Source organism: Leptopilina boulardi, unplaced genomic scaffold, assembly GCF_019393585.1.
Source record: "Leptopilina boulardi isolate dan_hultmark-lab unplaced genomic scaffold, ZJU_Lbou_2.1 LbouV2_393, whole genome shotgun sequence".
NCBI lineage: Eukaryota > Metazoa > Arthropoda > Insecta > Hymenoptera > Figitidae > Leptopilina > Leptopilina boulardi.
In genome coordinates, this window is record NW_026137966.1 from 1,317,197 (window position 1) to 1,330,476 (window position 13,280).

The following is a 13,280-nucleotide window of genomic DNA, read 5'->3' on the forward strand; positions in this document are numbered from 1 at the left end:
TTAAATTAAAATTATTCTATATTGTAAAAAATAAAGCACATTTAACATCGAAAAACGTTAATTTTTTTTAAATGCACTTATTTATTTACTTATTTATTGAAAGTATACGGGTAGAACCCATTCGTTCAAAGTACTATACATAAGAAATTGTATTAATTAAAACAAAGAAAATTTCAGTTGGCCGCATTAACATTATTGTTGTTATTATCATATAAAAGGTTACACAGTTCTCTTATGAACGAGTTTAAAGAAATGCCAAATTACTATTGAACTAATTTGCCTCCCTACGTAATCTGTTAATTACAGAATTATCTAAATAGTCAGTTCTGCAAAAAGGAACATTAAATAATTGCGGATGTCTTGCAGATCTTTGCGGTATATGAAAACCAAATAAACATAATAATTGGAGCAGTTAATAATACCGTTAATAATTTTGAACAAAAATAATAAATCAGCATACATAAATCTTTGAGATAATAATGGTATATTAAATGCCACACGCAAATCTGTGTAATCATGATTCTGGTAATCTACAGGCATACCAATTTGTCCAGCTATAAAACGCAAAAATCTGTTCTGAACACGTTTAATAAAAACTATCAGGTAATTATGATATGGTCTCCACAACACTGAGGCAAATTCAAGTATGGGCTTGACAAGAGCGAAATAAAGAGTTTTTAAAGCTGTTAAATTACAAAAAAATTTTTGCGTTCCTAATAACGAAACCCAAAGCTCTGGTAGCCTTGTTAATTGTATAAGTAATATGATCCATGTAGGAAAATGAATTGTTAATCATTATCCCAAGGTCACGTATCAAGGACACTCTAGAAAGTCTATTACCATCTATTGTATAATTTTGAGTGATGATATTTGAAGTTTTAGAAAATGATATTACTTTACATTTGCTGATATTTAGGAAAAGTTTATTTTTTTCAGACCAAGACTGAAGTTGATTAAGATCATATTGCAATTGCATATAGTCACTAATGTTGGAAATTTCTATAAATAATTTTAAATCATCAGCAAATAATAAAAATTTACAAAATTTGAATATAAAATTTATGTTATTAATAAAAAGTATAAAAAATAGAGGTCCAAGATTAGAGCCCTGAGGGACACCAGAGGTAACAATAATTGATGACTCCAACTTGATATTGTTTGTTATTTCTCCTTACTTCCGCAAGATATAAAGCACACTAAGCGTAGAATCTCTTCTTTATTAAATGTACCTTCAATTAAATTTGCCCATTTTTTAATTTGGTGGAGTTATATAGAAAATAAGGTGAAAATTTTTACCTTGAAAATCTATTTTTACAAAGACATAGTTTGGTCTACGTACATCGATGCTCTTTTGTTTTTATTTCTCCCCGCACATAGAAACGTCACATTTTATTGTACATTCTCTGTTTAAACAGTTAATAAAAGTATTACAGAAGCACATTTTGAATTATATGGAAATTATCTAATTTTTAATCTTATTATTTATAATTTAAAGAAGAATTTTGTTTTTGTGTTTTGCTTTATGGTGAAATCTCTTACAGTTATTTAACTTCTTTTTGTTATTTAGTTAACAGCTGTTTGTAAATGTAGCGAGTGCAGGCAAACCTCGTTTGACATAGAAAGTGGCGCCACCAACCTAGTTCATTTTTGTTGCACATCAAAATGAGCCGCCTACACGACTCATTCTGAGTTCAGTTTTTTCTGTGTAAAGATGAAAGTAAATAATCTAAATAATGGAAGTCTCTTTTAATTTACAGTAAATATCTATTTTTTGGTCGATAGCACCTTTTTCAAACGTGAGCACGCAGACTTTTACCATAAATGCGATGTATGATCAACGCGACCATAACTTTCAAATATAATTAAAATTTTACTTACGTATGTATGCGAGCTACGCCAATTTTTTGGAGCGTACTTGTTCAACTTATTCTCAGGGTCAACAAACAAATATTCGCCATCTGAAAGAATAAAGAATTTTTGTCAAAAATTGATTTACCTATTAGTGTTGGAATTTTTAATGCATTTACACAGAGAAAACTAAAGTGCTGAGTCAGCTAACTTCTATAGTGTCGAAAGCTAACAAAGTATGGATAATGAGCTGATCCTATACTTAAGACAAGGCAAAGAACAATCGCCAGAAGCTCACGGAGTATGGGCAAAAAACCAAAAAATTGTTTTTGTAATTTAGACCACTGCTGAAGGTTTACGAAAAATGGGCGAAGGAAAAAATTTTTTTATATCATTATTAATCACATTTTGCAATGTTTAACAACTTTCAAGTCGAATGGAGGCTTTGGTTTGTGGTCGGAACAACCAGATAAATATATTCTCGAAGAATTTTTACTATATTGGAAATACAGTAAAGTTTGTGTTACAGATCTCTGTTGGTAAGTCGTAGTATCTGAGTTACAAATCTGATGTTAGATTTTCAAAATTCAAAATAGCGGATCCAATATGGCGGACATATTTTTCTAAATTCTGCAGTTTTTGCTTAAAACACGTTATTCGAGGGTTTTTGGGGTCGCTGATTACGAATCTGATGTTACTTTTTTAAAATTAAAAAATAGCAGATCCAATATGGAGGAAGATTTTTTAAAAATTCATCGGATTCGCTTAAAACTTATTACTAGTTAGGATACCTATTTAAAAATGGTACATACCGTATGAAAGTACAATAAATAAGGTATCCTTTGACCATAAAGAAAAAATTTTAATTTGCAAACAAACATTTTTTAAAGAATTTTTTCAAATTGTGGTATATTTCGATTTGAAAAAAAGTGGCCCTAAGATGGACACCTTCATAAAACTGTCGTTGATCGAAGGGTTTTTTAAATAAAATTAAAATTATTAATTTAATCAACAATTTAAGATGATTTTTTTTCATGAAAATGAAAGCTGCCATTTTGTGAAAACGTGATATTTTTTTAAATCCTTCTCATAAACTAACAGAATCTTTTTTATTTTTTGAGTTCAGATGACTCTCTCAGAAGTTATGCTGTTCACCGTGAAACACATTTTTTTAGGACACTTGGGAGATCGCATGCAAAGGGCAAAAAAATTAATATTTTTATGAATAAAATATTTTTTTAAATACACTAAAAGATGTACAATAATATAGAAAATCTTTCATTTTAAGAAATAAATATTATTCCTTTCAAAAAAAAATCACAAAAAACTGCATTTTTCCGACCGCTTGACTTTTACAGGTATAACCCCTTAAGTTTTACAGTTTTAGAGCTACGATGCTCAAATTTGGTATAGATACGTATTTTCGCGATTAGATTGAAGGAAAATTATAGCGAACCCGATTGGAATTGAATTGAATATAGTTATATTCCAAAAATTCGAAATTTCTGAAAAAAGCGTGTCCCCACCGTCTTAACTTTTACAGTTTTTAAGTTAAAAAGCTGAAACTTAGTACACATATTTAATTTCACGTGTAGATTTCATGAAAAATATAGCTAATTCTTTTGAGATTGACTTAAATATTGCTTCGCAACGAAAACTCTAAAATCCTGAAAAAAGCTTAAAATTCCTTTTTATCTTAACTTTAACAATTTTTTAGCCAACCATCTCAAACTTTGTACATATATATGTATATATTTACAAGCAAATTAAATGAAAATTAAAAGAAAATTATTTTTTTAAAATATTTATAAACATTTAAATAATCGTGAACGGAACCCTAGGTAAGCGAGTGGAACTCGCACTTGACCAATTTTTTTGTTCTAAATAAATAAACATTAAACATTTTTAATAGTTGAATTGTCATTTTTTAAAACAAAAAATTATCTTGCAAAATATGGTATTTTCTAAGAAAATTGACAAGACCTTGATGAGTTTTTCCTAAGTAGGGCATTAATCGAGAACAGCGTCACGGCCACTCTAGAAATAAGGAAAACTGGAGTGGACCCCATTTTAATTTCTGCACGAGTTATACAATGCTAAATTTTGTGGGTAGTATTATTAGGTTTTTAATGCTATAAATAAAAAAGATAAAAGAGTTGTTTTTGTCTTCCTAACCGCTTCTGTTTACTACCGGTTTGTTGGTTTCGGCGAGGGACTGGATTTTGGCCCTCGGGCAACATTCTACAGTAATGATGGGTTGTATTTTGGGTAACACAGGTGCTCAAGAATGAACTGTGTCAAATTCAGTATTCATACTCTGAAACATAAATTGCATATGATACATAAAAGTTAAAATATAGTTGTAAAGTAGCCCAAAATGAGATTTTTAAATAAAATAAATATTAAACTCATAACCGCGGAAAGCATACTTTAAGAGTACCACCATGTCCGTCACAGAAAACGTGTGTACCTCATTCGCCTCATGACCTTACATAAGTTTTTTAAAATTTTTGACAATATTGAGTATTTAAAACTGTAATATATGGGTTTTGAAGAAATTCAATTTTTTCAAAAAATAAAATTTCTGAAAAATAAAATAATTACTAAAAATCACTCCTTCCTTTTTTCGTAGTGAATTATGATTTTAGGTTATACAATTTTTTTTTTGAAAATTGTTGACACAAAACAGAACAAATTGTATTTGGTTTAAATTTTATCAATTATTTCTCCAAAATTCAACTAGGTTCCGAGTATTTAATTTAGCTCAGCATCTAAACTTTTTGAGGGACAGATATTGTAGGAGAAAGGGGACAGATGGGATACTTAACGTTTGAAGCCTAATAAAACAGACTTTATTATATTTATATTTTATTATTTATTATAATAATCATCTTTGGGAATCAGTCTTCCATGGCACAGTCTTATTAGGAACATTTGTTACATAATTAAATATAAAATTAAGAAAATGTGGAAAAGTGAAATATGACCACCTTGCCTTCTCCTAGGGGTAAGATGGAATACCTTAAGAAGCAAGCTGGTGTTACAAAAAAAATCAACCTATTATTATACACTTCTAATTATATATGATAAAATAAACTCCATATCCTATCTTGCCTTCCCATGGGAAATGACACTAAAAACTAACTAATAAAAAGTATGATTCAACAAACAATTAAAATAAGATTTTTTTGCATTTTTAAGGTAGTTTGTTTAAATTAAAATTAATAATTCCCCACGTGGAAGATTTTCCGGAAGTGACTTCCGGAAAATTTCCAAAAGTAACTTTTTCAGAAACATTCAAGTTTCAAAATCTGAATCAGTCAAGTATTTCAAGAAATTGAAGTAAATTTGGTGAAGATCGCCAAGCTGAAAAAACTTGTACAAGTTCTTGTACATGTTCTTGAACGAACTTGTACATTTTCTTGTACAAGTTTTTTCATATGGGCGAAGATTTGCAAGTTCATCTCATTTATGGTAAACTTTTTCAAGTAAGTTGACATTATATTGGCAGAAAATATATCAATGGCTATGTGATTTCTGGTTATTATCATTTGCAGAATATTTAAATATATTTTGAAGAAAATGAATAATATGGATTTCACAAGAATTACATAAATATGTAGATTATTTTTTATTTAATTCCTGTAAAAAGTTAACCTTATAATTAGAAAAGCATCTACAAGCGAGTACAAAAAGGTCAAATTTATTTTGAAAAAAATATAAATATACACAGATAATATATGGAGATTAAAAATATTACCCAGGCGAGAAAAACCAATGCTGATGATGGATTGAGGCTTGATTGTAGATTGAATGCCCAGCGTGGGTAACCCAGACTAAAAGCAGCCTTTATACCACTGTCGATCAAAATTGTTTCAAGATTGGTTACCAATGCTCGTCTCATGCTGGATTCAAGACTAGTTGAATCCTCATGAGCAAAGCCTAGAAATCCAGTCTAGATTCAATCTTGAATCAACTGTGAACTTAATATTTGCAGCTTAACTCAATATTAATTATTATGTTGTATAAAATATAATTATATTAAGTAATTATTTACATACTCTGGGAAAATGTTCCTTTTTATGTACTTTATAAGTGGTAAAAAAACCCAGTACCCCTTGCCATACTAAAAACTGAGAAATTTGGGTTCAAAGTTGAACCAGTTGACATAGGATTCCTATCTGAACATGCAAAACTTATATATTTTATTGAATTATATAAAAAGTTATCGATAGATTTTTTTAAAAACGAGTATATTGTAGAATGGAATTAATAGAATAATATAAAAATGTTTTAATAGGGGAATCCATGCTAATTTTTGAATTAAAACGTTTTGAAGAAGAAAAGTTAGGTTATTTATAGATTTTTCAAGAGAGTCAAGTATATTACTCGCTTGAGAAAGAGAGAGAAAACACGACTGTGAAGTGAGTCGCAAGGAACTGAGCACCATTGGTGCCGGAGATATACCTTAAGGGTTCATACCACTTTACACGCTTGAAAATGAAGCTATTTTCTATAATTTTTTTTACGATTCCTAAGGATTATATTGATCTGCATTTTTTTTTTAGTTCAATAAATACACTCTTTAACTTTATAAAAAAACCTCATTTTATTCAAAAAATATTATTTGTTTATATATAATTTAACAATAATTTTAGACCTGCTAAAAATACCGATGCCAGCTGCGGGATTGATTTCTCAGGTTAGAAAAATCTAAAACACAAAATTCAAGTTGATTTATCTTCAGTAGGACTGCACCTATCGCCCGAACTAGAATTTTTAATTTTTATGCAAAAATAACAAAATGGCGGATATTTAAAAATTTTTTTTCGAAAATTAAGGTTTTTTTTGGCAGTTTTAGGGTTTAAAAAAATAGTAAAAATGAATATTTTTTCATAATTCTAGTTCCGGCGATACCCACTTATGTGACGAAGATTTTCGTAAAAAAATTTTGAGAATCGGTCCAGTAGTTTCCGAGAAAAACATCCCGCGGTTGGCATCGGTATTTTTAGCAGGTCTAAAATTATTGTTAAATTATATATAAACAAATAATATTTTTTGAATAAAATGAGGTTTTTTATAAAGTTAAAGAGTGTATTTATTGAACTAAAAAAAATGCAGATCAATATAATCCTTAGGAATCGTAAAAAAAATTATAGAAAATAGCTTCATTTTCAAGCGTGTAAAGTGGTATGAACCCTTAATATATTTTATAATTAGTAATTAATATTACTTAAATTAATATATTGCTGTTAATTTCAATGAAAGTATTCTTTGTTTTTTTTTAATAGATTTTTGAAATTTATTTTTTCACGAATTTATCAACTTATTATATTTATTTATTTTTATATTACATTATTAATATTATAATTGTAAATACAATAAAAAACAATAATTATATTCAACACATTTTTGAAAATAATTTCTTTTAATAAATTTAATTTATTAAATTATATTATAATAATTCATCATCTTTATTATGTATCATTACAATATTATATATTATAATATACCTATAATATTGTAATAATTCAAGAATTATTATTTAATACATTATAAAGATAATAAATCATTAATACAACGTAAAAAAACAATACTTACTACAATTATATTTTCAAAAATATGTTAAATATATCATTCTTTTATTTTATATTTTTATTGTATTTATAAATATATAAGTTATTAATTTAATAAAAATAAAAGTTTATAAATTCATGACAAAGTTTTTTATTCTATTAATAAAAAGAATTTAAATAGATATCTATAATAATGCAAAGAATACATTTATTTAAATTAACAACAATATATAATTAAAATAATTTTATAATTATATTAAAAATATATAAGTAATTTAACGATAAAAACATTTTAAATTTAGCATAAAGGCGCGCCATAAACATCACCGGTATTAAGGCCTTAGGGTACGGTCACACTATCTCATGCATGCACTGTGCATGCATACAGAAACATTTGTCCGGTCACACTTCAACGAAATCTAGTGAATGTTTAGTAACTTTCTAGTAATTTTCCAAAAATTTCGGTTGTAACTAGAAAGTTACTAAACATTCACTAGATTTCGTTGAAGTGTGACCGGCCAAATGACCGTACTATCCTTCTCTTACACATTCTTACGTTTCCGTTTACGATTGCGTTCCCCTTCAAGAATCTATTCTGCTGAGGCCTTTAACAGATTGACGGCAACTAGCCAGCGTGGCGAGATTTTTTAAATTAGATTATGCGTTATTTCGACAGGTGTTGTTAATTAATCTTAAGTGATGAAACAAAAATAGTAAAAAAAACATCGGACCAAATTAATTAAATAATAAATTTCTTTTGAAATTACTAATAATAATCAAAGGATATAAGTTGTATTAACTTACGATTCCAATATAAATAATCTCCTTATTATTAATAAATTAAAATCATATTTTTATTGAATACTAATGTTGTTTTAATTATATCTATAAATATAATAATACGTAATATTAATAGGATTATTGTTAAGAATTATTGAACGCGAGAATAGTAAGTAACAGTGGAAGCAGTCTTGACCAAGCCTCAATCAGAATTCGGCAAGATTGATTCAGTCTTGGACGCCAATGCTTAACCCAGCCTCAAGCGTCAGGCTTAGATCGGTGTCACCAAGGCTCAGTCAATATTGACCAGTGTTCAACCAATCTTTATAAAGCCTCAACTCATCGTCACTTTGCGCCTGGGTATCTTTAGTTAAAATTATTTTTAGTTAATTAAAATATTCAATTAATACATCGTTAAATAAAAGCTTTAAAGTTGTTCAAGAAATTACTGTCATTGGTATAAAATAGGGGAGACCGGGACTAAATGTTAAACTGTCAAAACCATTAAAATTCTGTATTTCTCAATCGGAAATAGTTACAGGGGCAACATTTTGACTGTAGAAAGGTCTTGGGACGAGAAATGAACGTCTCCCGTGCAGAAATTGTGATGTAGACCTCATGAGGTACTTACCAGTTTTCTTTATCTCTGGTAAGGGCATTGTCGGGAAAACTGATCAGGGCCTCATAAAGGTGTAATGCTTTTCCTCACCAATGCCCCATGTAAGGAAAAGTGGTGAAGGCCTTACCAGTATTCCATACGAATACCCTATTTTTGCTTCCTCGTGGAGGAAGCTTTGTAGTCCTTTCGTTTATAAAACTTTTCAAAGTGCCGGAAACAAATTTTTTTCTTTATAGAAACATGTTATATGAGATCCTGATTAATTTTCCGGATGTATGTATGTGTGTGCGTGTGTGTGCATCCCTTTTTTGTTTAGAAGATAACTTTAACAGGTTTCAATGGATTTAGATAAAATTTGGTAGGCTCATTTATCATATTATTATCTCAAATCTGACCAAAGGATTTTGAAAAATACCCCAAAAAAAAATTTTATCGTCTTTTTTCCATAAAATTTTTTTTAATCGAAAAAATTTTTAAATAGAAAAATTTAAAGTTATATTATAATAAAATCGTATTCCTTCCGTCAAGACGAATCGATCGATATTTATAAAGTATATATTTGAGGTAAATTTAAAGAATTAATGAATGTTAAAAAATCAAAAATTCACATTTTGTCAATAAAATTTTGTGATTTTTAGGGTTCCGTACCCGAAGGGGGAACCCTATTAATGAGACTAGTGAAGCAAGGCATGTACCCCCCCCCCCTAGCGGCCACACGAATTTATCTAGAGGGCTGAAATTTGGTATACATATGTATTTTGGCGTGTAGATTACAGGAAAAATATAGCGAATCTCATACGAATTGATTATCATAGCGTTGTCAAGGAAAAACCATGAATTTTTACGAAAAATCCCTGAAAATGACTATGTACCCCCCCTCTGGTTGCCACATCTTTTTACATAGAGAGCTCAAATTTGGTACACTTATGTATTTTTACGTGAAAATTACAGGAAAAATATAGCGAACATGATTCGGATCAATTTACATAGCGTTGTCAAGGAAAAATCAAAAATTTTGAAAAAAAGCGTTTAATCCACCTAGCGCACACACTATTTGACCAAGACAGTTCATATTTGGTATACTTACGTATTTTTGCGTGTAGATTACAGGAAAAATATAGCAAGCACGATTGGAGTTGATGATCATATTGTTTTTAAGGAAAACTCATATTTTTAGAAAAAATCATGGATTTTTCGAATAAAAAAAGAAGAAAATTTTATCTTAAGGAATTCAAATTTATACATTTTTACGTATTTTTACGTGTAGATTACAAAAAAAATATAGCGAGAACGAGTAGAGTTGATTATCATAGAGTTTTTAAGAAAAAACTGATAATTTTTTATAAAAATCATGAATTTTCTTCAAAAAACAAAGAAAATATTATCTAATGGGCTTCAAACTTACACATTTTTATGTATTTTTACGTATAAATTACAAAAAAAATATAGTGAGCATGATTGGAGTTGATAATCATAGCGTTTTTAAGGAAAAACTGATAATTTTCGTTATATGTGACTATCTGTTTATCTATGTGTTTTTATGCTCACATTACATGAAAAATTAAGCAAAATTGGAATTTTTCCACATGCCTTCACACTTTAACCCCTTAAATTTTAGGTTTAAGGGTACGGAACCCTCGGTTTTAATGCGAGTGTAACTCGCACTTGTCCGATTTTTTATATTGAAGTTTATATATGAAATAATTGTATTTCTTACGTCAAAACGAATCGATCGATATATATAAAGTATATATTTGAGGTAAATTTAAAGAATTAATGAAAGTTAAAAAATCAAAAATTCACATTTTGGCAATAAAATTTTGCTTTCTCCACGAGGAAGCAAATTTTTTTGCTCATCGTAAAGAGGAAGCAAAATGTTAATGTAATGAACATCTGAATTTACAACTTGTTTGATATTATATACTATTCAAATTTGTAAATCTAAAATTATATTTTTTGTTTTTTAATATAACTAGTGAAAACTGCTTATTAATTAAATATTTATTTATTTTTTAGAAGGATTTTACATTAATACTTATATAAAATTATATAAACTTTCATCAAGTAGCGCGATATTATGTGAAAAAATAGAACTATTATAAAAAGAATAAATAATTATTGCTTCGTTTTAGTGCGCTCCGTCCTCACACCTTCCCAATCTTTCACATTTCCCAATACTGTTCCTATGGCCTCCGTCACCTGTTTATCCGAGTCGAAGCCTTTTGTTTTTTGGTCAAAGTGTGTTGTGATAACAGCTTCTGCCAACAGAATGAATTAAAATTTTCATATTTTAATTTTTTTTATTATTATTATTATATATTATTCTAATATTATTATTCTCAAACAAATTAATAAATTATATTGTTCTAAATTCAGGCTTATAAAAATGAAAATATTATTTTTTGTTTATTAATTTTAGAATTAATATTTTAAACTTACCTATCACACACGAATGAAATGTATACGTTTTTAAAACTTCTTTGTCTCCCGAATTCTTTGTGTTTGTAAATCTTAAAGCTGAAAGAAGTGTTCTATAAAAATAATTGAATTGAAGAAATAGTTAATATAAACGTTTGTTTATACTAATTAATTAATATAAGTAAATTACATTTTTAACAATTTCTAATAAATAAATTTATATTATTCAAATTACACAGCCCCACAAAAAAAAAAAAGTGTCATGTACTTTTGACCGGAATACCCTAACCCTATGTATTTTGACACGCTGAACACGAATCCGAAGTCCGTTTTGCTCCATCACGTCAGGATTTTTTTCTAACCTCAAAAAACATGTCGGATTTTGTGAAGTAGGCGATTTTTTTAAAAATTGATGTATTAACTTCAAACTTGGTATCTGGGGTTTTTTCGTGTCGCTGATTACGAATCTGAAGTTAGATTTTCAAAATCCAAAATGGCGGATCCAATATGGCGGACGAATTTTGAAAAAATTTTAAGATTTACTTCAAACTTGGTATCTAGGGGTTTTTTGGGTCGCTGATTACGAATCTGATGTCAGATTTCCGAAATTCGACATGTCTGATTCAATATTAAGGAATTATTTATAAAAAATTGTCAGATTATTATGAAATTTGGTATCTACAGGTTTTCTAAGTTGCTGACAAGTAACACTAGGGAAGTGCCATACGACGATTTTTCTGAAACTTGGCAGTTTTGTAGTTTTTTAAAAACAATTTGACACGTATGTTTTGTTTTTCACCAAAAGCTGATTTATGGGGGGAACTACCCCTTGAATTTTTTTTTGGTAGGGGGACATTATTTTACGAAATTTTTTAAAAATTAATGTGCAATAGTGTATCTGGGGGTTTTTTGAGTCGCTGATTACGAATATGATGTCAGTTTTCAAAAATTGATAATGGCGTATCTAGTATGGCCGATAGAAGTCCATGCTGGATATGCCATTTTGAATTTTTGAAAACTGACATCATATTCGTAATCAGCGACCCAAAAAACCCCCAGATACAGATAATGGCGTATCTAATATGTCCGATAGAAGTCCATGTTGGATATGCCATTTTGAATTTTTCAAATCTGACATCATATTCGTAATCAGCGACCCAAAAAACCCCCAGATACCAAGTTTGAAGTAAATCTTAAAATTTTTTCAAAATTCGTCCGCCATATTGGATCCGCCATTTTGGATTTTGAAAATCTAACTTCAGATTCGTAATCAGCGACACAAAAAACCCCCAGATACCAAGTTTGAAGTTAATACAGCAATTTTTAAAAAAATCGCCTACTTCTCAAAATCCGACATGTTTTTTGAGGTTAGAAAAAAATCCTGACGTGATGGAGCAAAACGGACTTCGGATTCGTGTTCAGCGCGTCAAAATACATAGGGTTAGGGTATTCCGGTCAAAAGTACATGACACTTTTTTTTTTTTGTGGGGCTGTGTTATTTATGTATCGACGCTATAACTATAATCATCAGATTTTTTTTACATTAGATTACAACGATTGTGGGTGAAAGATATTGAACTAAATCAAATTAAGTTTAAAAAATATAAATAAAAATATTACAACTTACAAAATCAAGTTTAAATTGATTATCGCTTTTTAACTTTGTGTCAAAAGTTTGAAATTCTTTCAAGATTTTGAACTGTAAATCAATGTTGTTTTCCATGATGAATCCTGATTTCAAGTTTTCAGTGTTTTTGGACAATAATTTATCCAGCATTATTTCCATTCGGTGTAATCTTTTTCAAATTTCTGTAATTTCAACAGTCTGCTCGAGTACTTTTTCCAACAATTTCAAAATTAGTTGGAAATCTAAAAAATTATAAAAAGTACATTAATTAAAGAATAATATAAATGTATTAATATTTAAATATTTTTTCAAGTATCATAATGAACACATTACCTTTTTTATCACGATTTTTATATTCTCTTTCAGCTCTTGTATGCTTTTTCGTCGTTTTCATAGAAAACGTTTCTTTCCG

At 28.7% G+C, this 13,280-nt stretch overlaps 1 protein-coding gene across 5 annotated transcripts in view; it reads right to left on the bottom strand.

The window, feature by feature from the left end:
* The window catches only part of LOC127288736 (protein expanded), a 373,302-nt gene that overhangs the window by 137,589 nt on the left and 222,433 nt on the right, over positions 1 to 13,280 (bottom strand). For all 5 annotated transcript variants that reach the window (XM_051316373.1, XM_051316370.1, XM_051316372.1 and 2 more), the window contains one exon: positions 1,879 to 1,958. In XM_051316373.1, coding sequence (XP_051172330.1) covers positions 1,879 to 1,958 — 80 coding nt within the window. The remainder of the gene's footprint in view (positions 1 to 1,878; positions 1,959 to 13,280) is intronic.